Here is a 26,594-nt window from a genome sequence, read left to right on the forward strand (position 1 = left end):
TCGACAAAAAAGTCCCGCTAAAAAGGACGCGTTACTTACATTCGATAACGCTCTTTATACTGGATACTCTAGCTAACCGCACCCTAAGAATGCTCCTAGGTGTGAGGTTTCCAAGTTTTTCTAGCAACACCTTAAACGCACCTCCACGTGGCACGTAACGACTTCACGGCAAACCCACGCTGCTCTGGAAGTGCAGAGCGAAGTATTATATAGTCGTCACCCCTGAGCACTGACATCTGTTTCTGCATTGTGTTTTTTTTTTTTTTTTTGTGGGGCCTCAGATGCAAATCAACTGAGATAAAATGAAGGTGACAGTGTGCTGAATTCTAACTTGAAACCTTTTTAGAAAGCGCAGGTTTCCAATCCTAGAGAAAGTGGAGATGGAAGGGTGGAGAGGTAGTGTTGTCACAAGAAGCACAAGTTACTTACCTTCTGTAACACTCTTTCTGGTGGGTACTCTAACTGCAGATTCTTCACCTTGTACATAGCCCCAGGAGTCAGACGGTCTCTGTAGATTTGTCTTAGCACTACTCCTGTGTGCCAGGAGCTGGCATTGTACAACTCTGTGTAGGCTTAGTCCTGACCCGGAAGTGACATCTGAACCACTATAAGCACCACTCCTGCTGCAAACATCAGGTACTTTCTTGGCTATGTTTGCAACATGAGACGCGGAGGTCAATATCTGATACGAAGACACTGTACAGAATTCTAAATTGGGACCTCTTTATGTAAGGAAAAATCTACCATTCCAAGAAACTGGGATATGGGAGAGTAGTGAGGAATCTGCTGTCTATTTAGAGTATCCACCAGAAAGAGCATTCCAGAAGACGAGTTACTTGTTCTTCTCAAGGCAACTTCTAACTGCAGATTCCTCACCTTGTGAAAAAATCCAAATGCTGTATTTTCAAGGTGGTAGGTCAGGCTTACACCAAAATGTCCTGCAGGACCAAACACACAAGGTGCCTCTCCTTTTACACGAGGATAGCAAGGCAGAAGTGCTTTGAGGGCATGTGAATTGACACATAAGTTGCTCCCTGACTGATGTCCATAACTGGTACTCAGATCGAATGAGCCCTTAGAACTTTCGAAAGCTGCTTCATGGCCAATAAGTCGCAGTTCTTAATAATGAGGCATATCTACCTCAATATGGTCCTTTCCTGCACAGTGTTACAGTTTCTTGCCCTAGAGAATCCAAAAAGTAGCTGGACATACAATCGATGGTCCTTGGTACGACTGATTTAAAAATTCAAGCATTCAAGTGATGGAGTCTCTCTTCCTCTTTTGAGGGGTGAGGCATAGCAAGAGCGGATAGAAGAGTGACAGATTGATCAACATGAAAAAAAGTGTCACAACATACGCAGGGGCTCATCTCACAACCCACAGAATCAGTAGTATAAAGACTAACACACTTCGTTGCATCCTGTCCCACTCAACGGTTTGGGCAAAATTTACCAAGCGGCCCCCTGAAACAGCCGGAAAAACGTCACTAACCGTGTCCCGCTAATCACTGGAGCACCTGCACAACATGGAGACTACATTTAGAGAGAATAGCTGGGTTGACTGAAGAAAATATCTTCTTCCCAAAGGCATCAATGCATTTATTTGGAGGGTTGTTATTAGGAAAAGCGTTAAGATTTCACCTTACTGGTCAATGCTTTTACCACTAGGCTTTCTGGTGTCGAATGTTGCTATGGAATGTTGGATGACCAAGGGCAAATCTGTGTATTGTGGTGACAGGCTGACTGACTGGAGGGGCAGAGCATGGTTTCGTCCAAGTGGCTATTAAACTGTGTGCAAGTGCCTCAATAGCAATAGGGGGTCAGTGGAGGCATTTTGAATGGAGGAATTGTGTCAATACGTTTTATTTATGTTCAACAGTAGGCAGCTGTAGGTCGAGGACTTTCAATGCTCTGCACACCACAACTGTGAAGAAAGACTTTCTCTCAACTGGTGGACCAGGTGGCAAATCCAGCTCAGTCTGTGGACAGGTGTCCAAGCTACCTGCATTCTCTAAGTCCAAATAAAGCCCTTCATCACTCTAGTGAGGGTGAATCAGTTTATCACTCACCACCATTTCTTCACCTTCATGGGAAATGTGTTGTAAACCCTAGGATGCATCCATATTTGAGCTGAAAAGGATGACCATGGGGTGGTTGGGCCTCTGTAATTTTGTGGCATGACATAGGTCTGGCGTGGGGCAACGTAGTTTCAGGCTCAGACACCAGCATCAGCTTGGTGCAGATGCCGACAGAGTACGCACTGGCATCAATATCGAAGGGGCTGGCATGGATTCTGGGGGAAAATTTAATTTCAGGAGAGACATCAGGCCAAGTCCGGTTATGGGTCCAACAGAGACGGTCAGCGTCATTGAAGGGCTAACCAGCAGAAGTTTGTCTGGAGTGCTGGCTATGCAGCTTCTCTCCTCACTGAGTGGCGAGGAGGGGGATCTCGTTTTACCTGGACTTATCGTGCTTGTGATGTGCTTCGGATTGACTTAACTAAGGACTTTGAGCTAGACCGCAATTTAAAGTACAGGAGAGAGACCAAGATTTAGTACGAGACCAGCCTAGCCCAATGACCTGGAGAGAGGGACGGATGTTTGCGACACATCCTCTACTTATGTTCAAAGACATAGAACGTTGCTTCCCAATCCCTGTTTGCCTTTATGAGTATCGAGGTGTAGTTTTCAAATGGCTGATTCAAGACCAGAGCCCAGGCACCACAGACACACGTTGGAGAGTCTGTAACTGACATCTACTTCCTGCTGTCCCAGCATGGTTTGAATCGTGTAGTATTCAGGTAAAATATTTTCCCTGGGACATGGCCGGAGAAAGTTTGACGATGTTGAAAACTCACAAGTTCAGATCGAAGCACAGTAACCGCTCTGATGGACACAAAAGAAAACGAACTGCTGACAAAATGGATGGGTGGCATCTTAAACAGCTTCACCCAGTCATCTTAAGTCTGGTACGGGTCGCCATGAGGCACCACCTGGCAGTGCACAAGAGCTATTGTTTGAATATCTCCAGTTCGCCTCCTGGGAGTATTCTTAAGGTGAGGTATCCATATTATAAGTTTCCATTAGAAGTTGGTCATCTATTAACTGACATAGTGCATTATCTGAGATGTTATTTCAACAGCGATTGGCCAAGAGTCAATCAATAGCCTATTTTATTATTTTTAAATTTCAGTCACTCAGCAGTGAAAATCATTGAAAAAGCCACAATAGTGAGACTCTACAAAAAAAAAGTTAGTCTCTGAATCATCATCATCTGTAAAGCCATAATCCTCATCGGCCAGAGCAAGGGTTTCTGATTCTGAGCAAAACAATTCTTCCATCCAGGATAATCTTCGAGCTCTAGGAAGGAGTTCGCCAAGCGAAATTTTATTTGCCTATGAAAAAGAATCTAGCGTCAACAAGAATAAAGGGTCCTGGAGCAGCATTCTTTCCTCAAGAAAGAAGAGGATTTTGCCTCTCCATGGTGCTTTTTAGTTGCTTTTATTCGGAAGATATTTTTTTAGAGACAGCCAGCAGATTTATCCAGTCATGGGGGAGATCACCTAGGCAAGTACGCCTGCCGGCTTTGGTCAAAAATAGCTCGGTGTCATCCGTTCCCTGATGCTTTTCTGGACTCTGAACATAGTCGCTGTGAAAATGCGGAGGAATTTCACGGGTGAAGTACGCTCCAGACCCACTTCAACAAGGAGCATAAAAACAGGAACTGACGCCAGTGCACTGTATGGTGCCTTATACACTACAATGTCTGACTGGAGTTATGACTAAGCAGCAGCAGCTCCTTCGCTAATGCAAAGGAATGTCGCCCCACTGCTTATGGGAAGAAGAAAAAATAAAATGATAATAACTGAACAATATCATTTAAAAAAAAAAAAAAAAATCTAACACCAGGTTTGGGTGGGGTGGGGGAGGGGTCTGGAGGTGGAGTGGTGTGCACCATAAGTGCGCATGTCTGTTTGGCCAGCCGTGTTGAGCCGACCAAACAGACATGCACACTTATCTTTTCTCCATCTGGCGGTCTTGTACAGCCGGGAGGGGAAGTGCACAGGGTCCCACTCCCGGGATGAGCGCCGAATGAGGTGACAGCAGCCGAATCTGGTGACAGCAGCGTCATGATCGGCTGAGGGGTGTGTGGGAGTCTGCATGCTTCCCAGAAGGTGGCAAGGCTGCTCGGGTCAAGGATGAAGGAGAGGAAGCCATCTCCCGACGAACCAGGTAATGTGTTTTGGTGTTTTAAAAAAACCTACTAAGGTTGCATGGCACAACGTAGTTGCAGTAGACAGACTGGTGGGGAAAAGTTGACAAATCTGCGGTAAGATGTATCCATCGGAAAACAACACATCAATGCTTTGTCTTGTATTTTTCTAACCATAATGCTGGCTTTACAGCAATGCACATCGGTCTTTCCTGCTGGGTTTGCTATTTTTCACAATTTCCTGCGATAAGTTAAGCCTTTAGAGTGAATGTAGTGGGTAAAGCTGAGACTGACTCCTCCTAACAAGCTAGTTCAGATTAATGCATCCTTAAATACTTTTGATAAAATTATAATGTTTTCTTAAATTTTTAAGTGCCAAGGGTTTAAGCTCTCAGTAGTCATTTTGCTGATGTATCACTTTGTCATGATGGTCAAATCTAATCAACCTAATGTACAGTGTATTTTTGCTAATGTTGCAGCATGGTAAACTGCCAAAGTTCATGGATCACTGCAAACATTAACAATAATGTATTAATATCTGAACGCAAAAAAACAAAAGTCTACATTTTTCTTCAACTGCAAATACATTATATTGCATGGATGGTACACAAAGTATGCAAAGCCAACCTTTAATCAAATACCTATAGCTGGAGCATTAATGCAGAGCTCTCTGGCCAAGATAAGGAAAGTTTTTCCCAGCACATACACATTCACCTGAGGGGAAAAAAAAAAGATAAAAAGGAGATTAATTTTCAGAACACCATTGATTTTAACACTGTTGTCCGTTTCTCCCATTCCTGGGGGAAATTCTGATTCCAACGTTGGAAATCTGTGACTAACAGACACACCTGTACCCAATCACCATGAGTAAACATGTCAGACAGTACGTGGCATAGGGGATTGGAAGTAACATGACCAAAACAGGATATACAGAAAATAAGAGGTCGGTGCCACGATACAACACAACAAGAATTCAATGCTGAGAAACAGTATCAAGCAGTGAAATGTACAATCTGCAAATTTTAAATGGTCAATCACATTTCAACAGGTGACAGCAGGATTAACAAGGCACAGGCTGACCCATTCAAGAACCTCTTCTATCCCAGATACAATGTAGCAGCTTTGGAGCCTTTTAACAGACAAGAGCTCTGATTATGTGCCAGGCAGAGCGGAATTACTGCATGGAATTATAGTCCTCTTGATTCTGAGTGGGTCGTCGTTCCTGCAGCCGGTTTCACAAGGTAGTCCTGCCGGGTAACCTTGCATGAGGCTTTGACTGCAGTGGTAGCCAAAACTCTTTCCCAGTTTTTAGGGTTGAGACTGCGAGTGCATGCGCTAGCGCATGCGTCTTGCTTGTAAGACTCTTGTGTTCAGTAAAGGGCTTAGAGCCCACCTGTTGCCCACCATTTGTTGGTTCGTGTGGCACTGTTCTTTACAACCTCGTAATTCATCAAGGCACGCCTGGCATCATTTTTGTTTTTCTGTGTGGAGCAGGGATCAAGCAATAATTGACTCAACTTAATTAGTGCCCATCCGTTTCTCCCGGCGTGATCAGTTTTCCATTAGTTTTTTTTTAAACTTCTATTGGCCTGCAAACTGAAGGCTTGTGACTAGCAAAAACATGCCCAGCAGGACAAACAAAATTGCAGTTTTATTTTTTAAAGCTATTTTTTATTTTTCCAAGTCGCCTTTTCTCAGTTTCCACTCATGTTTTTTTTTGTTTTTGCTCATGGGCGCTGTTGTCAAAAGATGACAATTAACGTATTCAAAATATGTGAGACCTATTGCATTGCAAATGGTTGTTTCCCTGGGGGCAGAAAGCCAAAAATTGTCCCATGTGCCAGAACTTAACTTCCATTTCCATCCCCTACTCCCTCAACCCCCACACAAAGGCCCCGTCAGATATTTAACACCTGCTCAGAGCAGGTGCTGAAAGTATGCCTTAAACCCCACAAAACTAGAAATTCTGTGTGGTTTTTATGACTGGTAATTCAGGCCCCATTCGTTTTTCCCCATTCCACTAGGTTTCATGCACAATTGCCTAGTACTGGTGTGGTGTTACAGCACTGTAATACGTACCACCAGTATTGTGCAACTCATAATCTGTGCCTAGGTAGCTATTGCTCAAACAGTTTCCTTCAGTGACATTCCTTGAGGAGGGCTGTGTATTGGGAAACTAGTATGCATTTATACAGTCTTCACACTGTTTCTCAGAAACACATTTTTTTTTCTCTGACGCATATGCAAATTGGGACGTTTTTCACCTATAGTTCACTGCCTTACAACTACATGAGAACAGAGAATCTCACTAGCCATAAAGCACATTAACCGAGAAAGACAATGCATGCCATTATCAGATCTTCTGGCTTCTTCTGAAGGCTTGTTCCGGTGCTGCCCTTTACACTCCCCTTCCATGCACCCAGAACACCACACTGAGGCAGCGTGGTGGGTTTAGATCTGACAATCACAATATCCTACCTACTAAACGCCCTCCACCGTAACAGTGTGGTTGCTACCTTAACTCCCATACTTGCATCATACTCCCAATATGAGCTCTAAAAACAGACATGCACCCACCTATAAGGGTGCACAACCCCCATTTCAATAGTTGCACACCATAACAAAACGGCACTGAATTTAACTAAATGTGATTACTACATTTGACCATCTCCCTGATCCAGCCCCACTTGGCAGCTGTGCCGAACCACAACTCTTCCATCCAGGACCCTGTCTAACACCCCCAAAAATTCCACCCCTCAAAATTCTGCCCCCTACTTCTAATCGTAGTTTACTACAAAAACTTCAGACTCCACACACAACCTATTCACATAGATCTATCCTCACACATCTCCCTTATTTCCTTCTTAGAAATGATCTTTGTGCTTTCATCGGTCAATAAATCCTGCATGCAATCTGACCAGATCTTATCTCAAATTTTCAAAACGCTTACTTTCCCTTCCAGAATTTTCAACTGCCTCTCCTCTTATTACCATCACTTGCTCTTCACTAAAGTTTTTCAAGCCAGTGGTCCTTCTAGGCCTCCAAGAAATACTGCCTTCCCCCAGTTCTCACTATCTACTGCCCTGACTCAACTTTATTTATCCAAACCCCTACAGTAGCGGAATTGCCTAACTCCTTTTAACTTGCTCGACTAATTTCAATCCGAAGTTTGCCAGCTCCACTCCACCAGAGCAACTTTCACACAAGTATGAATGTTTAACTTCTGCTCCTCTCCTTTAGTTTGGCCTTTAGTGAGTACGGTAAGAAGCTCTACAAAGCTAGCCATTACACTCTGCTCTCTCTTACCGATGGAGTGCAGGCACAGCCATAAGATGCTTTGCATCAGTTATGCATGCCTTCTGGCTAGCTTGTATCTCTCAAGGATCAGCCTAGTCTCTACTATTTATCACTATACCACTGTTTCTGGTAACATTACCTCACCCTTTGGCTTTTACTCCACAACTAACCATCAAATACACACCTCTGATCCCCTCGTGCCCTAGGGCACTCACGCCCTTGCCATGCATTGCTAATTACCCCAGATATTACATCATGCACAGCATCTTCTATGACATCATCAATAATATCACTAACATTTGCAGTAAAAATTATTGATGAGAAAGTTGTGCATGGTGAGAGTGCGAATTATAGTTACCTTAGGGCACGAGTTATAATGACCTGAAATAACAAAGTTTATAACAGCTGAATTTCTATGGTTTTGTGCGTGGAAAATCTGAACCCAACTATAACGTCCCTGTAACCTTTGGTTTGTTAGTGAATATTTATGTTTTTTTTTCACTAAAAACAACAAAGGTTAAAGTAACGTTATAATTAGGTGAAATGTTCAGTTTTAAACTCTCAAAAACACTGAAATTAACCAGTTACAGAGTTATCTCAAGTAAATATAATTCGTACCCCAATATAACTACAACTCGTCAAAGATGTTGTCATGAGTGATGTAATATGTAGGGTAATTAGCAGTGCATGGGTGCGGCCCCTCTATGAATCCAGAGCAGATCTGCAGATCCAGACCTCAATAAAAAATAAAAAAATAAAAAAAATACAACCACCCACAGACACGCTCAGGAGGTTGCCCGCGAGACCTGGACTGCAGCCAGCCCCTGCAGCCAACACCCCCTAACCACCCAAACCTTTACGGGCTATGTGGGACCACGAGGGAGCCCTCAAGGGCTTCCCCGTGGTCCATATGGTTTTATTATTATTATATATATTTTTTTAATTAATTAAAAGCCTGAAGGCTTCCCTCGCAGTGTCATTGCTTCAGTAAGCACGGAGCTGCTTTGACAGGAGCTCCATGCTTGCTGAAGCATTCCATCTCTGTCCGGGCGCAGGGGATAGAGATGAAAGCTCTGCTGTTTGACAGCAGGGCCTGCTTTAAAAGGTCGCTTGTCAAACAGCAGAGTGTTTGCTGTTGCTTGGCTGCAGCGCTGTGCAGCCAAGCCACAGCAAACAGCTATGACCCGGGGTAGCAGGAGCCGGCCCTGGGCGGTGGCAGTCCCCAGGGGCATAAGAGGCTCCACGAGGGGGGCCACATAACCCACTTCCAACAAGGACACCGCACCTGGGGCACCACGCCTCCCCCCTACATATTATAAATATGGCAGCCCTGGGGAGATGGTGGTCACCAGGGCAGCGGGGGCTGCGGGCCCCCACATATAATATAATAGAAGCCTCAGGGTGTGGCAGTCCTCAGGCGAGGGGGGCCGCAGACCCTCTTCATCCATAAAAATCAAAGCCCTAGGGATTTGGCAGGACCCCCCACATATATATAAAAAAAAAAAAAAAAAAATGAAAGCTCTGGGAAGGTGGTGGTCCCTGGAGTGGCGGTGGCGGGGCCAGGGAGCTCCCCCCCAAAACAAAATATTTAATGCCCCTAGGATCTGGTGCACTCGGGGGCCTATAAAAAAAAAAAAAATGTGAGAAAGCCAGCACTAAATAATTTTTGCTGCAAATTTGTGAATCTCACAAGCTCGCAGCAAAAAAATTTTTTTTAAAAAAATGTTTTTGCTCAGTGCTAAGGGATTAGGCTATCTCTACCCTCGCCACTTATTTTATTTATTTATTTTACTGTTTTTTTCTGGGACGCCGCTCACACCGAGTCCCAAGATGGTTGCCAGCACCTCCTGGTTTGAAGTATTGGCAGTCAATCTGAACTGTGCATTTCCCTGCACGAGCTCACCTTTGTTCACAAATACTTCACAGCCAGAGATATACAAATTAAAATTTCCCTAAATTTCTCAAAAACTATTGAACGGATTTACACCAATTAACAAAAAGCACAATCTGGGTACTGACAGCTAGCTTTTGTGTAATCGTGTCCAGTGGTCCGAGCTGTAGATGTGTTGACAGATCCTATGGGAAATAAAAAGGGGAAATGCAATGTTTTTTGATCCCCCTATTTCCTCGGGCCCCGCTTGATGGATCACCCAGAAACTTTCCATAGCCACCAAGAATCACTTTTTTGGGGGAAAGTTTTGTGACGATTCGTCAAATGGTGCCAAAGATATAGGCAAGTCAAATAACGCTTTTTCTATGGAAACATGGTCTTAGCTGTAACTACCTATTGGCGACTACCAGTAGGTTTTTTATACATATATAAAAAAAACAATAACAATTTCGCCACAAATTAGCGACAGGGAGCACAAATCTGCAGCAATTAAAAAAAAAAAAAAACAAGCACCGTCTCCGGCACTTGTTTTAATGAATCCCCCAGGTGGGCCAGGTCCCGGAGGCATGTTACAAATAAAAGAGGGGTGCACAGCACCACCCCCTGGGTCTTATTTATGTCCCAGGTCCCACCACCTCCTTGGGGATATTACTTTAATACATATGGGGGGCCGGGGATGACCACCTCCCCCAGGGCAAAAGAAAGAATTAATGCGGTGGGAGCTTCCCGCAGCCTCGGGGACCACCACCTTCCAGGGGTTATCTTTCAGTTACATGTGGGGGCACCTACCTGGGCTGAAATAAAAGTATGAAGGGGGTTCGCTGTGGACCCCCGGCTCCAGGGACCACCACCTCCCCCAGGGCAAACACAACATTGGAGGGGGGTGTTGTGCGTCCCCCTCCACCCTCGAGGAGCCACTCCCCACGGCCACGTCATGCTATGTCCCGGGGTGCCCACCCCGGGGACATGGCTGTTTGCTGTGACTTGGCAGGAGCTTTAACAGACCCTGCCAAGTCAGAGAAAACACTCCAGTTCCAGCAAGCAAGAGCTGTTTAAGTGGAGGTTTCCTCTTTTTCCCTGCTCTCAGAGATGCAGGCAGGGAAACAGAGGAAACAATTGTTCTCAAAGACAGGGAGCTGCATCTTTAGCAGCTCTCTGTCTGTTATAACAATGCTAGCTCCCTCAAGAGGAGGGGAGCCAGCAGGGACTGCAGGGCCCTTGAGGCTCGTCCTGCAGTCCCACTGGGTGTCCTGCGCGGCACCCAGGACAGATGGCCGGGGTCCGAGGGATGAAGTCCCCGAGGCCAAGATCGGCCCAGGGAGTGAGGCCACTCCCCCCCACCCCTCCTCCCCCCCCCAAAAAGGGAGAAAAAAAAGCATATTAAGGCCAGTCCCTGGGGGACAGGATCCCGGGGTCAAAAATGGGCCGGGGAAACACATGCAGCTCACTCCTCCCTTTATTGAAGGCCAGGCCCCAGAGTATGCGGCCCTCGGGGAAGAGACCAGTCTGGGGATGGGACAGCACACTGGATATTCACCCAATGATGTAGCACTTACTACCTACCCAGTAGAAAGCGCTACAGTTTGATAGACATTTTGCACTAAACTGTGGACTCTTGTTGGATAAACGAGCTGGTGAGCTTCATTTCTGGACATGATGCTCATTTCACAGAAATTAAACCTCAACTGGAAGCACTTACAAATATAAACGTAGCAGGTGCCCCATTTGAAGCTCCACTTCTGCAAAGGACTAATGATCCTAACTGCTGAACTTGGTGAAGGCAAAGCAAGTCTGTTTACTCTGCAATTCCATTTGGAAAAACCATCTGAAATCCTTTGTGGTGGTGGAGCACAATCAGGCACACACACACCCAAATAGACCCTCTCACACCCAGTCTCACAGACGAACGCTCTCACAGCCACTCTCACACCCAAAGACACCCTTTTGCACCTATTCTCACACCCAGAGACAGGTCCTGGGGCCAACTCCCACTGTGCACAGCCAAAGGCCGTGCACAGCATGGGGCTGGGTGGTTAGGGGGGGTTGGCTGCATGGCCTGACATCGTGAAAAAGGCCCGGTATGGCCAAAATTTGTTCACATTAAGCTCTGCCAGGTTGATATTCAATAAACTTGTAGCTTCCACCAGAAGGGCCACCCTTTTTTCCTTGGATGTGTATGGGGAGCAGGACTGCGAATACACACACACAGGACACATATATATATATATATATATATATATATATATATATATATACATATACATACACACACACATATAATAACTGGAAAAAAACAAAGGTTACAGGAACGTTCTAGTCAGGCACATGTTAAAAGGTACAAAACCATAGAAATTCACCATTTATAGCTAGAGTTAGCTCAAGTAACTATAACCTGTGCCCTAAGGTAACTAACTCACGCCCTCGCCATGCACAGTTTTTTCATCAAAAATGTTACTGCAAATATTACATTGATATTATCAATTATGTTATCAAAGATGTCATGAGTGCTGTCATTTGTGGGCTAATTGGCAGGCAATTTTCATTACTATAAGTTAATCCAACCACTGCCACGCACGGCATTTGGCCGTGCGCAACGATGGTTGGCCACAGGGCCTGGCCTGCAGTCAGATCCTGTGGCCAACCCCCACTAACCACCCAACCCCACCCAACCCCACCCTGTGCAGGTCCTTTGTCCGTGTGTGGCGGTAGTTGGCCATGGCATCTCTGGGTGTCAGAATAGGTGTGAGAGGGTGTACCTGGGGGTGAGAATGGCTACTTGAGTGTCCATCTGGGTGTGAGAGTGCATACATCAGTATTTTAGTGGGTGCATCAGTGTGTGCGCAGGTCTGTGAGTAAATGCATTGCAGTGTCAGTGGGTGAGTGAGTGTGCGAGCATCTGAGTGGGTGCATGAGGGTTGACTGGGGCTGTGACTGAACGCACAAGGGTCTGAGTGCATCTGTGAGTGGGTGTGTAAGTGGGAGAAAGACTGAAAGAGAGAAAGGGGGATAGAGAGACTTTTAGGCTTTGATATATGATATACTTAGGATGAGATTTCTGCACAATTTTAAAACAAAAATGTATTTGTCATGTAAAAAAGTGTAAGATCACCGTTCATATAAGTCTTACACAATTTTCCTTTAAAAAAAAAAAAAACAATTAAAGGAGGAAAAGGAGTCTGGCTGGACTCGAACCGTGAACGCTCAGCGTGAAAGTCTGTGACCTTTACACTTGAGCTATTACTTTTTTTAAATGCTTTTTTTTTTTTTTTTAGCCCTTTTTGGGCTATCTGGGACTGCATCCCCCGTGGTCCCTACATCTTTTTTTTTTATTTTACAATCTGCCTTTACGGGCTATCTAGGACAACGGAGAAAGCCTCAAGGCCTCCCCTGTGGTCCCTGACTATTATATATGTTTTTTTTACTACATGTTCTTTATGGGCTATCTGGCACCGTGGGAGGAGCATCAAGGCCTCCCCCACGGTCCCATTGCTTTAGCTAGGAAGGAGCTGCTTTAAACAGCAGTTCCGTGGTTGCTGAAGCAAACGTTTCACCTCTGTTCCCTGTACACAGGTAGATGAAAACTCCACTTTGTGACAGCTGGACCTGCTTGACCGGTCCCGCCATCAGAAACCGGAGTGTTTGCTGTGGCTAGGGTGCAGATTCAAAGCTGCAGCGAAGCAGCTGCAAACAGCGATGTCCCGGGGTTGGGCACCCCGGGTCAAAGCAGGAGCCGGCCCTGGGGTAGCCCCCCCACTAATGTGGACATAGCGCAGGGTAATGGGCCCTGGGGCCACAGGGGATCCAAAATGGACCCCCTTTTCTTTTTAAACTCTTTGCCCCAGGGAGGTGGGGGTCCCCAGGGCAGTTGGGGGGGGGGGAGATGCGCCCCCTCTCACACAATCAATGTTAACAAAGCCCCGTGGAGGTGATGGTTCCTGGGGCTTTCGGGGAGACCATTGGGCCTCCCCACTTTAAAAAAAACATTTTTTCCCCAGGGAGGTGGTGGCCAGGCGTTCCATCGCCCCCCCCCCCCCCCATTTTACAAAATCACCTAAGGGAGGTGGTGGTCCCTGGGCCTTATTAAAGCCCAAAAGGGTGTGGGGGGGTCCCGTGCACACCCTCCTCTATTAAGGCCCAAATGCCCCCGGGACCTGGCCCAACTGGGGGCAAATAAAATAGGAAGAGAGGATAACACCATTTAAAAAAAAAAACTGCAGATTTTTTTTTTTTAAATATGCTTTTTAGCCCTGGTGAGGTCCCTCCGGGACCCCAGCACCTGGGCTAAGGGGGTCAGGGTGACTTTACCTTTGCCCCTTTACTTTTTTTTTTCTGGGACTGTAGTGCTTTCCTCTTATTTAGTTTCTAAGCACTAACATAACACAACAGAAATGCACTTCTGAGGTCAAAGAAGACTTTTATTGTTGTTATATGAATGACGAATTAGTAGCTTTCCAGTCCGCGTTAATCAAACAAAATATATCAGTTTGCAATATACACAGCAGGTTATATTTATAAGATATTGAATGCAAAGCAAAACAAATACTTCACCGTGTAGGAACTATTTACAGCTACATCTTTCTAAGGTCTGCAAGCTGATGACCCCTGTCAGCCGCGAGAAAGAGTTTCATCTACCCACACGGGATGCTGGCAGCTGGCGCCAAGCTCCAGCACGAGGTCCGGCAGATTCGAATCTCACTCTCTGCAGCCTGTTACATTCGTTACAAAGGTGTGCCCCCTCCTCTCAGACCTGGGAAACTGAGCAAGCCTTTTGGAGACTGGCCAGGTCTCCAAGACTACTCCTGTTCCCAAGCTCAAGCGAAGAGAAAAACAACACCCATGTACTCTCTCTTATCATGTCTAGTCTACTGTGAGAAAAAACATCTTGGTTCTCTGGTGCAAAAACACAGCTTGGAAAAATACAGCTTGGATTCTCAACTGCAATGTCTAACTCCACGTTAAAGGCAATAGGCAGCTAACCTAAGTATCAAATGCAATGTCATGTTAAAGGCAATAGGCAGCTGACCTAAATATCAAATGCAATGTCTAGTGTCATGTTAAAGCCAATAGGCAGCTGAGCTGAATACAAAATGCAATGTATAATATCATGTCAAAGCCCATAGGCAGCTGAGCTGAATACAAAATGCAATGTATAATATCATGTCAAAGCCAATAGGCAGCTGAGCTGAATACAAAATGCAATGTATAAGATCATGTCAAAGCCAATAGGCAGTTAAGCTGAATACAAAATGTAATATATGATATCATGTCAAAGCCAATAGGCAGCGGAATGTAATATATGATATCATGTCAAAGCCAATAGGCAGAATATCTAATAGCATGTCAAAGTCAATAGGCAGCTAAACTGAATACATCATGTCAAAGTCAATAGGAATGCAATGTCAAAGCCAATAGGCGGCTAGACTGGATACAGCATGTCAAAGCCAATAGGCAGAATACAGAATGTAATGGCTAATGCAATGTCAAAGCCCATAGGCGGCTAAACTGAACAAAACATACCATGTGCTACTGGTGAACATTGAGCAACTAATATGCGCAGTGGTGAAACACAAAGTCATTGGTCAAAACAAAATTTAACAAATGGCAGTACAGGGACTCAGCTGAAGCAGAGTCCCAAGATGGGTAACAACAGTTCCTTGTTGAAGTGCTGGCAGCCGTTCAGATATCAGCACGGGGTCAGTTGGATCCGGGTCCCTAGATATCTATACTTCGTGGCCTCAAATTATTCCAAAACTACTGAATGGATATGCACTAAACAACAAAAAGCGTAATCTGCGGAACAGGATCTAGCTTTGCCATATTTGGCGTAATTCCATTCAATGTTCGGGCTGTAGAAGTAACTATGGAAAAATGCATTTTGGGACCCTCCCCCTCTTTATCTGCCCCACATGACAGAACACCCTGAAACTTTCAAGACAGCAGCTGAACTGATGAAAGTATACATTTTGAAAATTTAGTGATGATTTGTCAAGCGGCGCCAAAGTTATTGGCAAAACAAAAAACTGGAAACTAGATCCTAACTATAACTACACACATATACATATATATATATATATATATATATATACATATATATATATATATATATATATATATATATATATATCCTATGCTTAAACAGGTTGCTAGATAAACAGACATTTGAGGTGAGCATATCTAGAGTGCCGCTGGTGTTGCAGGGTGTTCCTTATTGGAGATGTTCTCCATCTAAACTTGGGAACTACCCAGAGTTCTCGCTTCTTTTTTGCATAATTTATCCATCACTCTACCCCTGAAAGGATTTTGTTTTGACTTTTACTTGGTGCTCCCTTGTGTCTGGACAAAGCTAAATCCCTCTGAAGAGCTATAATGTTGGCAAAACACGTATCAGGGGTTGCTTTTTCTCATTTCAGGTTGGCTTGGAGGGTATTTTATAAGTTCAAAGCTGTAATACTGAGACTGAAGTGGTGATACAGCTCGAAAATGATGGCACTGTATCAATCCTATGCTTAAAGATTTTGCTGTAAAAATGTCAAAAGACATTGTCCCTGTCTAGCTCGGCATGGATAGCACTATGCTAATCCTATGGTTAAAAACTTTGCTACATAAACAGACATTTGTGATGAGCAGATCTAGAGTGTCATTGGTGTTGCAGGGTACTCCTTTACTGGAGCTGCTTTCCACCTAAACTTGGGAACTACCCAGAGTTCTCTCTCCTTTTTTGCATGTGTACTGGGTACTTATAGTTAGGATCATGTTTCCAGACTAAAATAATTTTTTGTGTTGGTAATAACTTTGGTGCCGTTTGGCAAACCTACACAGAACTTTCCAAAAAAGTGCTACTTTTGTCTAGTTTGCGGAAGGAAAATTTTGGGATGATCCGTCAAGCAGGGGGTGATTGAGAAAAAAGGGGGCGTCCCAAAACACGCTTAACCCATTAATTTTCTCATAGGAACTTTAGACACACCTACAGCCTAAACCTCTGAACGGATGTACACCACTATTTGGCAGAAAGCGAGATCTACGTCCAGTAACAGTGTTTTTTGTGTTTTGGTGTAAATTTTTACATATGTAGAGATGCAGAGGCTCAGCAGATGCCAACAGATCTCAAACTTTCTGACTGGCTGCCACCACCTCAGCCGGGAAGTGGTGGCTGGCCTTCTTAGGACCTGGTCCTAATAAAAAATGAAGAAATCCTCCAAGGTGCAGCATATGTTTTATGGAGAGGGGCCACACAGCTTCCCTCCACCAGCCTCTGAAGGCCCCAGGGATCCCCCATCCTTCAAGGCCACAAAACCAGAATCAGAGAGGGGGCAGTGCACAGCCACCCTACCTGAACCATTAATGGCCCCAGGGACCCCATCTCTGGGGCCGGCTCAGTAGCTATGTCCCAGGGAGCCCACCCCCAAGACACAGCAGTTTCCCTGTCCACACTGGCACAGTTAAGGAAATCCGGGTTTGCTCTTGCTTGGTGGAAGCATTTTCAAAACTCCCACCAAGCAAGAGCAAACACAAAGTCTGCTCTTAGCCAGCAGGAGCTTTGAAAGTGCTCCAGCCGGCTTGGAGCAGACTTTTGATCCGTTTCCCTGCCTGCTTTGCATACACAACGTAATTGTCGCAGCAAGGAAAAACAAAATGATTAGGCTCATAAGAGTCAAGTTAAATGGGCATTTAATACACAAAACACATTTCACAAGAAAGCTGGAGTACTGACACGTGGAATGTCCATACGACTGGAGTACCTAGTAGCTAATTTCAGGTGTTTTGTAGAGATATGAAGGGGTTAAAGGAGATGTTTGCAAATTTATCCAAATTATTGATGTGACCAATATTGTGGGATCTAAGGTAAAACCGAGAAGTCATTTAGCTTCAAAGGTGTGGAAGATCCAACAGTCCTCGGTTACACATGAACTTTTGGAAGGAGGCCTCTGTTTTCAGGGGGTTGAGTGGCAGGATGTTTTCCAATATCCAACTCTGGAACCTATTAAAGCACAAGCGTAGCCCTGAGATGTCATCAACAGCCATTGTTTAGAGGTAAATACTTATATGGTACTGGCATCATAACAAAGGTCCAGACTTGGAGGTTCTTGATGCACGTTGAATAAAGCCAGAGCAAGCATCGACCCCTGAGGAATATCTCAAGTTATATCTGTCTTTACTGATATGTATTCCCCATCTTCACACCTTGCTGATATTGAGAAGGGAACACGAGAACAAACACAGAACAAGGTCTTGAAGCCTGCAACATGTCCCACAGTGCTAATTAATTAATTAATTAATTTGCATTGGTCAGGTGTAGCGAAGGCTCCAGATAAATCCAAAATGATGCATTTTCAATTTGAAGGTTCAAGTAGAATCCAGAAACTTCTTTGCAGTGAAGTAGAGCTATCGATCGGAACAAAGAGGAACTTTTCTTTCCATTCTGTGCAAGAAGTTTCCCTCAGTTATCCTGGATACCTAGAGACAAATAATGGAATCAGAGCCAAACAGGAGTAATACTGATGCACGTTTCTTCGGCGCAGCTGTAGTAGCTGTTCAAACAACAACAGAAACAATGGCATTACCCTTGGCAGGAAACAGACACATTGAGCTCCAGCCAATGTCATGCAAGAGGACACCAATTCATACTTGTCCTCCATTTACGCCACACTAAAGCCTAATCACACAAGACACTAAATGCTTGTGGAAGAACTGGAAGGCCCCAGTGAGGGAAAACACCAATTTTACACAGAGCTGGCCAGAAAACTCCTCCTTCTAGAAACAACTGCAGCCAGTACCATGTTTAGAGTCAGAAGTAGCTCCACTCTAGTAGGAGTACAGGTACTTTTAGAGTGCACTTGATCGGCAGTAGTCCTTGTGCTCTACATATTAAATGCTGAAAAAATGCAGTGCTCCCTTTTAAGGAGTGTGTTTTAAACAATAAAACTGTGATTTAAAGAGGTGCCTTATCTGAAAGTAAAACACTGTTGCCACTGCATTCTGCGTAACTAGATGGGTTTCTTCACAGGCCATGTTGTGCTCCTTCTATGACAGTCTTAGATTAAATCCCAAACTGCCAAGTGTCAGACCCGACAGGACGGAGTTTTGAAACAGGTCCATATGGACCTATATACACGTCCTTGACTTTACAGGCTAGGACACTGATCAATTTCTCAACAATGACTCTTAAGGTAATCAATGCCAGTTATGAAGTTTCTGTTTCCTTTCATATATTTTACTTATTTTGTCTTTCCATAATTCATACCAGTGATGGAGTTTCCATTTCCTTTTTGCACGTTTTACTTCATTTTGCTTTCCCTTAGAGTATTTGTTTCTCTAGATGGCATCTTCCTGTACCTTTTTCGTGCAACACAGGTCTCCTGTATTGTAGTGACTTGCCCATTTGGTGTCTGCATGAGTTCAGGTTGTAGGTGATGTTAATGACAGGGCACGAGTAAGAGCATCGGAGCTGAGGTTGTTTGTAGGCAATGAGTTTCTCACAGTACTGGTCAGTGGGTCACAATGATGTTCAGACTACATGTTCATCCAATATTTGGGTTTCAGAGCACACAAAGCAATGGTCACATTTGTGCCAACTGTTTTTAAAATTCTATGTGAAAGTGTCAAAAAAGGTATATATAATTGTTGAGATACTGATAGCCAAAGGAGAAGAAAATGTGGTTACAGGTGAGGAGATCGAGAAAGTGGGCTTGTGTGAGAAAGAGCGGGGATCCTGAAGACGAGGCGATGTGAGAAAGTGCGTGCAAAACAACAGAGTGAGAAAGATAATGATGAATAGGAAAGCAACGAAGAGGAGATATACAGATGGAGGATTTCTTTACAACGCACTACAGTGAAAAACTTGGCAGTTGTTACACCAGCTTTCATTATGTACACTTTTATAACTCCCCAATACCCAGTTTGGGGAGTATGACACTATCCTGAGATAGATGCAAAGCCCGGTCCAATAGACAGCACAAGCTTTTTGGATGTATGTTTTATTACCAATGAGTTGTTGTGCTTTGGGATACTCCACAATATACGCCAATAGACCCGATTCAGGAGGGAGACTCGCAATTTTTATTTTTAATTTTTAGTAAAACCCCAAAAGGCTCTATTTTAGCTGTCTCCAGCCTGAAATTGCATTTGATATATTGTAAATTAATGGGGCGAAGTTAAGTCCCCCCATTTTTTTTTCTTCCGATCTCCCTAGTTTTAAAATGCTGCTGCATGGGTGCTTTTTAAAAAAATTTTAACTAGAAAACGCAAACTAATTAAAATTAGCCTTAACTCCTGTGAACCACACAAATGTCACAGAGGTTTGCATCAGCTCAAACAGAGCTATTCACTCTGGATTTGCGGCACTGGCACCAAATTAAAGGCCTTCCGAGCTGAATTGAATCTACTACAGCTAGGGGTGGCTCAGCTCGAGAATGCTGACAATTCTGCAAGCTAAAGTTCATTAAATTATTGCAATGCCAACAGATTCCTTCAGCAGGCTCAAACTCCACCACGGCAATAAATAGCTGCCAGTGGGATTCCGCGTGCAACTGGACAGCTGAGAGAACAAAAATACACGTGCCACCTGCTGAATTCGTTATAAGTACGCATGGAAATGGCATTCATAGCCCAGTAGGCAATGGGTATTACTTATTACTCCTCGCCCCCGACCGCACGGGCATAAGGGCACATCAATAACTTTGTCTCAAATGAACACCTCCCCCTCTCCCATGCCTTACCCGGAACACGATATGACACGAATTAAAATACAAGATAAAAGTGTTTAGCAGAAACTCCACCCACAAATTATTCAGTGGTCCGCTTTGAGGTGCAAATTCGACGGCAACTTGCTACACAGCGCTGGGTTAATTTCTGACCTAATTTGAGGACGCTAATATGGGTGGCAGCACCCATGCTGATGTGGTACATTCGGATATTCTTATGGACGTTGAACGAGAGAGTAACCAGCTGCCACGAGAAAGTGGATCCGTGGAGAAAGTCAAAACCCAAGCACTAACAATTGACTTTCTCGTATCGGGTAACTCCACTAGCAATGACTGAAACGTGTGTGGAATGTGGAATCCAGTCCCACCTACATTCTGATTGGTTATGGGGTGAGCCTCATCAGCGTTCTAATTGAGGTAGGTGAATCAAACTCATGCTCAGGCTGTGATGACGGGATGAATGTGGGCTCATCTGGTAGGTAATATTAATAGTTTTGGTGACTATATGTCTCCGAAGAGTTCATGAGAAGGCCCAGAGGGGGCTTTATTAGGCAGTGCTTCTGTCAAAGGAGCAGGTGGTAGAACAGTGGGGACACTTCAGTATGGAACCTCTCAAAACGGTTTGAGGTGAAGGAAACTGAACAAATTTGGAGCAGCATTAAGCTACTGTTGTCACAGAAGATAGCACTAACAGTGTAATATGGGGCCCTAGGCCCTCATGCTGGTAAGTAAGGTGACGCAGACACGGTGGTAGGGTAGTACTAAACTGGCCTCAGCCACGTGCGCCCGGCCCCTTTTATTGGCAGGGTCACCTGACTGGTGACGCCTGTGTTGGGTGGGTGTGGGTTACACATGTAAGACCAGCCCTCAGCAGAGTGGCTGGCAGAAACACTAGAATGAGTCCAGCTGGACTCTACATCCCTCCCAAACTTTATTGGGGAACCAAACAAAAGTCCAACCTGTAAAAGAAACAATAACAAAGCACCACAATCAGTCTCTCGGCCTCGAAAAGGCAGACTGCAGAATTGCAGCGGACATGGTGCAGCTGGGAGCACCCGGACACCTCCGCACAAGTCCATAATTTAACCAGGTACAGCTGGGCACGAACACTGTGTGGATGAAGTCCAGATACTTCAGTCGCTTGTCCACGACTTCACAGTTCGCTGGATATTGTCAATCCGGTCCTGCCTGGGCTCATGTGGTCAAAGTCTATGTACAGTTTCTGATGCGGGTGCACCTGGAGCAGTGGGGAGTCCACTGTATACAGTTCTGGACGGCATTCTGACTCTGGAGATTGTCTACCTCTTAAGACTGCAGATGACGTGACGGCCTGGGGCACCTGGGAGTCCAGCGGCAGAGCAGCTTCAGTCTTCCCTCTCGTGCCAGACCTCCATCAAGCAGAAGTCTCCTCAAGGCCCTTTCGTGGGCTTCCACGGGACTGTGTGGACTGTGCTTGCCTATCTCAGGCCCAGCAAAGACGTCTCAGAGGAACAGCCTACAGGACCACATCCTAGTCTCGCCTGGAGCCACAAGGGTGGTTGATGCAGGGTCCTCTTGCTCAAGCCATCTGGATTCAGGTGCTCTGGCCATAGTGCAAAGCCTTCAGGTGACCAGTCTCTCAATATGAGACCTCCGTTCTTCCGGATGCCTGACGTGGAGCTGTCTCAGATGCATTCTCTCTCAGCGAGATTCCGCTCTCACAGGAATTCGTTGGAGGCCCTTGTCCCTGGATTGCGGCAGGACTGCGTGGGCTGTGCGGGCCAAAGTAGGCCACGCCAAAGGAGTATCTCAGAACTCCCAACAGGGCCACGTCCTAGTCTTGTGCAACCCCAAGGGTGGGTGGTCCAAATGATCTGGTCTGCTCTCACCGGCAGGTGTCTGGTTCACGGGGCTCATGGCAGGTGTTCAAATGATTAGTTTCTACTTTGCCAGACATGCCTTGCCAGCGTCGGTTCTTGTTGCTGACTGTCTCCACTCAGGTGGTGCTGTGCTCCTTCGATGTTTGGGCGATGCATCTCATGATGATGATGTTTTTCATCCTTTTGCAGATCAAACAGGTGGCGGCGGCTTCGTCGGCGGAAGGACCTCGTGATGGACAGCGGGTCTTGTGTGGCCTGTGCAGTCGGCGTCAGGGATGCCATCACAGCCAAGCAGCCGGTGACAGGACGGTCGCACTGGGAAGTGTGGGGGACCACCCGCATCGCTGTCTTCAGTGACGTCTGCTCAACCCGGTGACTGCCTTGTACTGATGGGTACCTCATCTGCTCGCACGAGTCCTAAGTTGTGTCACTCTACTTCCTTCCACTTTCACACCTGCGATGGAGTTGATCTGTGGTGTGACCGGTCTGTCAAACTCCTCTCCTCATTTCTTGTTGGCATTGTGCTACTCTCTCTTCTCCCTGGTGTGGCATCGTGCCACAGGTCGCATGTTGCAGCACATGGACCTTGCGCTGCACCTCTGCTGGTACATCTTCCTCTTTGTCCTCGACGTGGCGTCGTGCCACAGGTCTCATGCTGCTTCACACGCACCTATCACTGCACCCTCGTTGGTGCATCTTCCTCTTCATCCTTGATGTGGCGTTGTGCCACAGGTCGCATACTGCGTCACATGGACCTATCACTGCACCTCCTCTGATGCATCTTGCTCGGTTGCAACCTCGCACAGGCTGAGTCCTGCAGGTAGGACATGATCTGCTCTTCAGGCAGACCTCTCCCGGTCTGGTCCGTTCCCGGATCCTCTTGGTGGACCTCTCTGTGGCAGGAGGGTCCCCGCTCTCTTCCTCCTTCTATTCACTCGAGGGTGCCACTCTTGCGCCTCGAGGCTGCGCTGTTGCGGCGCTCACTCCTGCCATCTGCTCTGGCAGGGTCGTCAGTTCAGATGACCTGCTCACTGATGGGCCAACAGTGGCCATCTTCCGTCGCTGTGCGGCCAGCTGACATGGCCTCTTGTCCTGTGCGTTACGTCATGCTCTCGGGTACTCTCTCCATCTTCACGGACTTTTACCCATGTCGTCACATTCTCTGGCGCAGCTCTCTGTGCCCGCTGCGCACGTGACATAGTCCCTTTTTTTTTTTCTCTGGGCGTCCTGTGGTAACGCCTGGCATGTCCCTTTCTTGTCCTGCGGTGATGCCCATCACTGCTGGGGCATGTGGCGTTCTTTCGGTGGTGGACCGCCGCCATGGGCTGCGCAGGCTATGCGTGTGCTCTTCGTGCCTCACGTGGTACTTACGGCCATTTCTCATTGTTGCAGCTTGGCTGGGACAGCTGCAGTCTTCTCCTTCCCTTTTGCAGAGTCGCCCGCGTCGCTTCCTTCTTCCTCACCGTTTCAGTCTTCTGCGCCGTTTTTGTCCACGGGCGCACTCTTGGTGTGGAGCAGTCACTTTCTGAAGGTGCTGCTGTAAACTTGCCTTCATCCAAGCTTGTTTTACCTTTAAAACAGAAATAGGGTGAAGTACCAACTTCGGCCACTGGATGCTAAGAGTGCATTTTTTTTTTTTTTAGGTTGAAGACACTTTTTCTTCCTCTTGTGCCTCGTTTGTTGGGAGACGGACACCGGAGAGGAGCCAGGCTGGAGGGGGCTCTGGAGGGGGCTCTGGAGGGGGCTGCAGAAGCTGCAGGTAAGTGCAATTTTATTTATTTTCTTGCTTTTCTCTCCTCTTTTTTTAAAAAAATTTCTTTTCTGTCCATGTGTTTTCAAAAATGCACAGCCTCGTTTGAAGAGGCATGCAGAGGGCACAAATTTCAGTGAAGGGAGTGGGGGCTCCGGGCACTGTTTTTTTTTTCTCTCTAGGTGCGTGTGAGCACCTCACTTCTTTATTCATTTGTTGGAGGTGGGTGTGCGGCCCTGGGCACCTGGTGCTTTGGTGCGTGGATGCACCATGTTATTTCAAATTATTTTCGGTGCGTGTCTGCACCACTTTACTCGGTCCTGACGAGAGTTGGTGGGGTGGCTCTGGGCATTTTCTTTCATTTCTGGTGCCTGGTAGCACCGTCGCGGGTAACTCGTTGCGGGCGCAGCAGCCGTCCTTTGTGCTGCGGCCATTTTGCCGGCATCTTGTTTGGGTGGGGACGGCCCTGGGCATCACTTATTCGGTGCGTGACAGCACCATTATTAAAATGAAAAGGGGCGACAGGCCCCGGCCACCCTTTGCCAACTTCTCCGCACGGCGCGCGACAGCGCCACTTTGAATGGAAAAGGGGGGAAACGGCCCCCGGTCTTTTCCTTTATTCGCGGTGCCCGATTGCACCATGTATTTATATGCGCGGCCGCAGCAGCCTGACATGCTGCGGACCGCAATCTTTCCTGGGGGCGACCGGCCCCGGCCATTTTTGGCACTTTCTCTTCTCTTTTTCATGGCGAGCAACAGCACCTTTTGCCCATGTGCTGCGCGGACCCCGCAGCCCTGCAGTCCGCGCTCTATCCGACTCTTGGGGCGGGGGGGTGGTTGGTCAATTTCTTCGGGGGGCACCGGGAACACAGCACTGCGCGCCTCACAGCGTGTTACTTGTTTTCGGCACCCGTAGCCGTTTTGGCAGCGCTGCGGGATGCTGTGATCGACAGCACTCACCCCCTTCTTTTACACCGGTGGGGCTGGGGCTGCGACGGCCTTCCATCTCCTTCTTCCTCCACCAATTGCTGTGTCAGATTTCGTGTCTGCAACCATTTGGGGTTGCAGATCCCACTCGTTGCCAATGTAATATGGGGCCCTAGGCCCTCATGCTGGTAAGTAAGGTGACGCAGAAACTGTGGTAGGGTAGTACTAAACTGGCCTCAGGCACGTGCGCCCGGCCCCTTTTATTGGCAGGGTCACCTGACTTGTGACGCCTGTGTTGGGTGGGTGTGGGTTACACATGTAAGACCAGCCCTCAGCAGAGTGGCTGGCAGAAACACTAGAACGAGTCCAGCTGGACTCTACAAACAGTACAATGTATACTGCAAATCCTTGCCCGTTACAGGCAACTATCTGCAACAAGTAATGCAGTCAAATCTGATCAACCAGAACATTAAACAATTTATTTAGCAGCTCTCAATAGGATAGATGAAACAGAGGAGCGTGACACGGGGTGAGGCGGAGGGGCTTAGTGGCTCTTTTGAAAAAAAACGCAAATCTTCAAAGCTGCTGGACTGTGGAGTTTCAATGTTAGATTAAAATTAATTAATATTAGAGGCCCTCAACGAGGATTGTGAGGCTGCAAAAAATCCCCAAGCAATATAATTCCCGGTCATGTTCTGTATATATTATAAAAGGGAACAGCACATTGGCAATAGCTTCCAGTGTACACTTGAGGTTAAAGCACCAGACAGGACTGCCAGTGGAGATTCCACTTCACTTGACTCTCACATGACTAATGCAACGTTGGTAAGCCAGTGAGCGAGAAAACAATCAGTCATGTTTTGCTATTGTGTGCCGTGGGCCTGTGCTCGCACAGTGCTGTATAACGGAGCACCGTACGTTCCCAGTAGCAAACTGCGTCACACCTGTGGATCCGGCAGCTACAGCAGAAAGTACATGACTGAGCAAGGGGGGTGGGGAGGGGCACTCCTAATTATACTTTGTGCTCCACTACCAAGTGTTCATTTTTAACAAGGTTATGTTAACCTTTTTTTTCATTACAACACCTGTGAAAGCACAGAGAGAAGGCCAACAGGTATAGTACTATAACATTGAATATTTGCGAATATATGAAAATGCTATTTGCAACAACTCAACAGTTCATTCGTAACCAACAACAGAACATTTCTAGTTGCATAGATGGGGTAGCTACACAATCTATCCAATCTACTATAAATTCATGCCCAGGAGAATCAAAATACATGCAAGGTTAGTCAATATGTGTTAGACCGGACAGCCTTAGGGTGGTTATCCTTCAACTTTTTGCTTGCCTCCCTCCACTTTTCTGACACAGTTTTTGCTGGTTTTAGGACTCTGCGCACTTTATCACTGCTAACCTGTCCTAAATTGCATATGCTCTCTGGCTCATACCCAATTGGCATAATTAATTTACTTGTAAGTTCCTAGTAAAGGGCACTACATGGGCCCAGGGCCTGCAAATTAAATGCTACTAGTGGGCCTGCAGCACTGATTGTGCTACCCACATAAGTAGCCCTCTAACCATGTCTCAGGGCATGTCATTGCAAGGCCTGTGAGTGCAGTTTCACTGCCACTCCGACTTGATCCTGCAGCCTGTCAAGAGAAACTGCCTGGCTGCCCAAAGGACTCACCTAGACTGTTTTGCTGAGAAGAACTACTGCCTTGCTGTTGCCCTGCTGGCCTCTGACTTTGCAGAGAAGTGCTCTTCAAGGGCTTGGATTGAGTTTTCCTCCTGTCTGACGAAGTCTCAGGGCCAAAAAGACTACATCTCTTCAAGAAAACTCCTTGTGTGCTGAAAATCGACACACAGCCTGGCGGAAATGACACAACCTGCCCTGCAACGCGAAAATCGCCGCACAGCCAAGCCAAAATGATGCAGCCCACCTCCCCGAGTGAAGATAG

The 26,594-nt window shown here is 46.2% G+C and overlaps 1 protein-coding gene across 2 annotated transcripts in view; it reads right to left on the minus strand.

Moving 5' to 3' along the window:
* The window catches only part of BRF1 (BRF1 general transcription factor IIIB subunit), an 870,857-nt gene that overhangs the window by 471,752 nt on the left and 372,511 nt on the right, over positions 1 to 26,594 (minus strand). For both annotated transcript variants that reach the window (XM_069207335.1, XM_069207334.1), the window contains exon 5: positions 4,853 to 4,925. In XM_069207335.1, the coding sequence (XP_069063436.1) occupies positions 4,853 to 4,925 (73 nt within the window). The remainder of the gene's footprint in view (positions 1 to 4,852; positions 4,926 to 26,594) is intronic.

Source organism: Pleurodeles waltl, chromosome 9, assembly GCF_031143425.1.
Source record: "Pleurodeles waltl isolate 20211129_DDA chromosome 9, aPleWal1.hap1.20221129, whole genome shotgun sequence".
Taxonomy (NCBI): Eukaryota; Metazoa; Chordata; class Amphibia; order Caudata; family Salamandridae; genus Pleurodeles; species Pleurodeles waltl.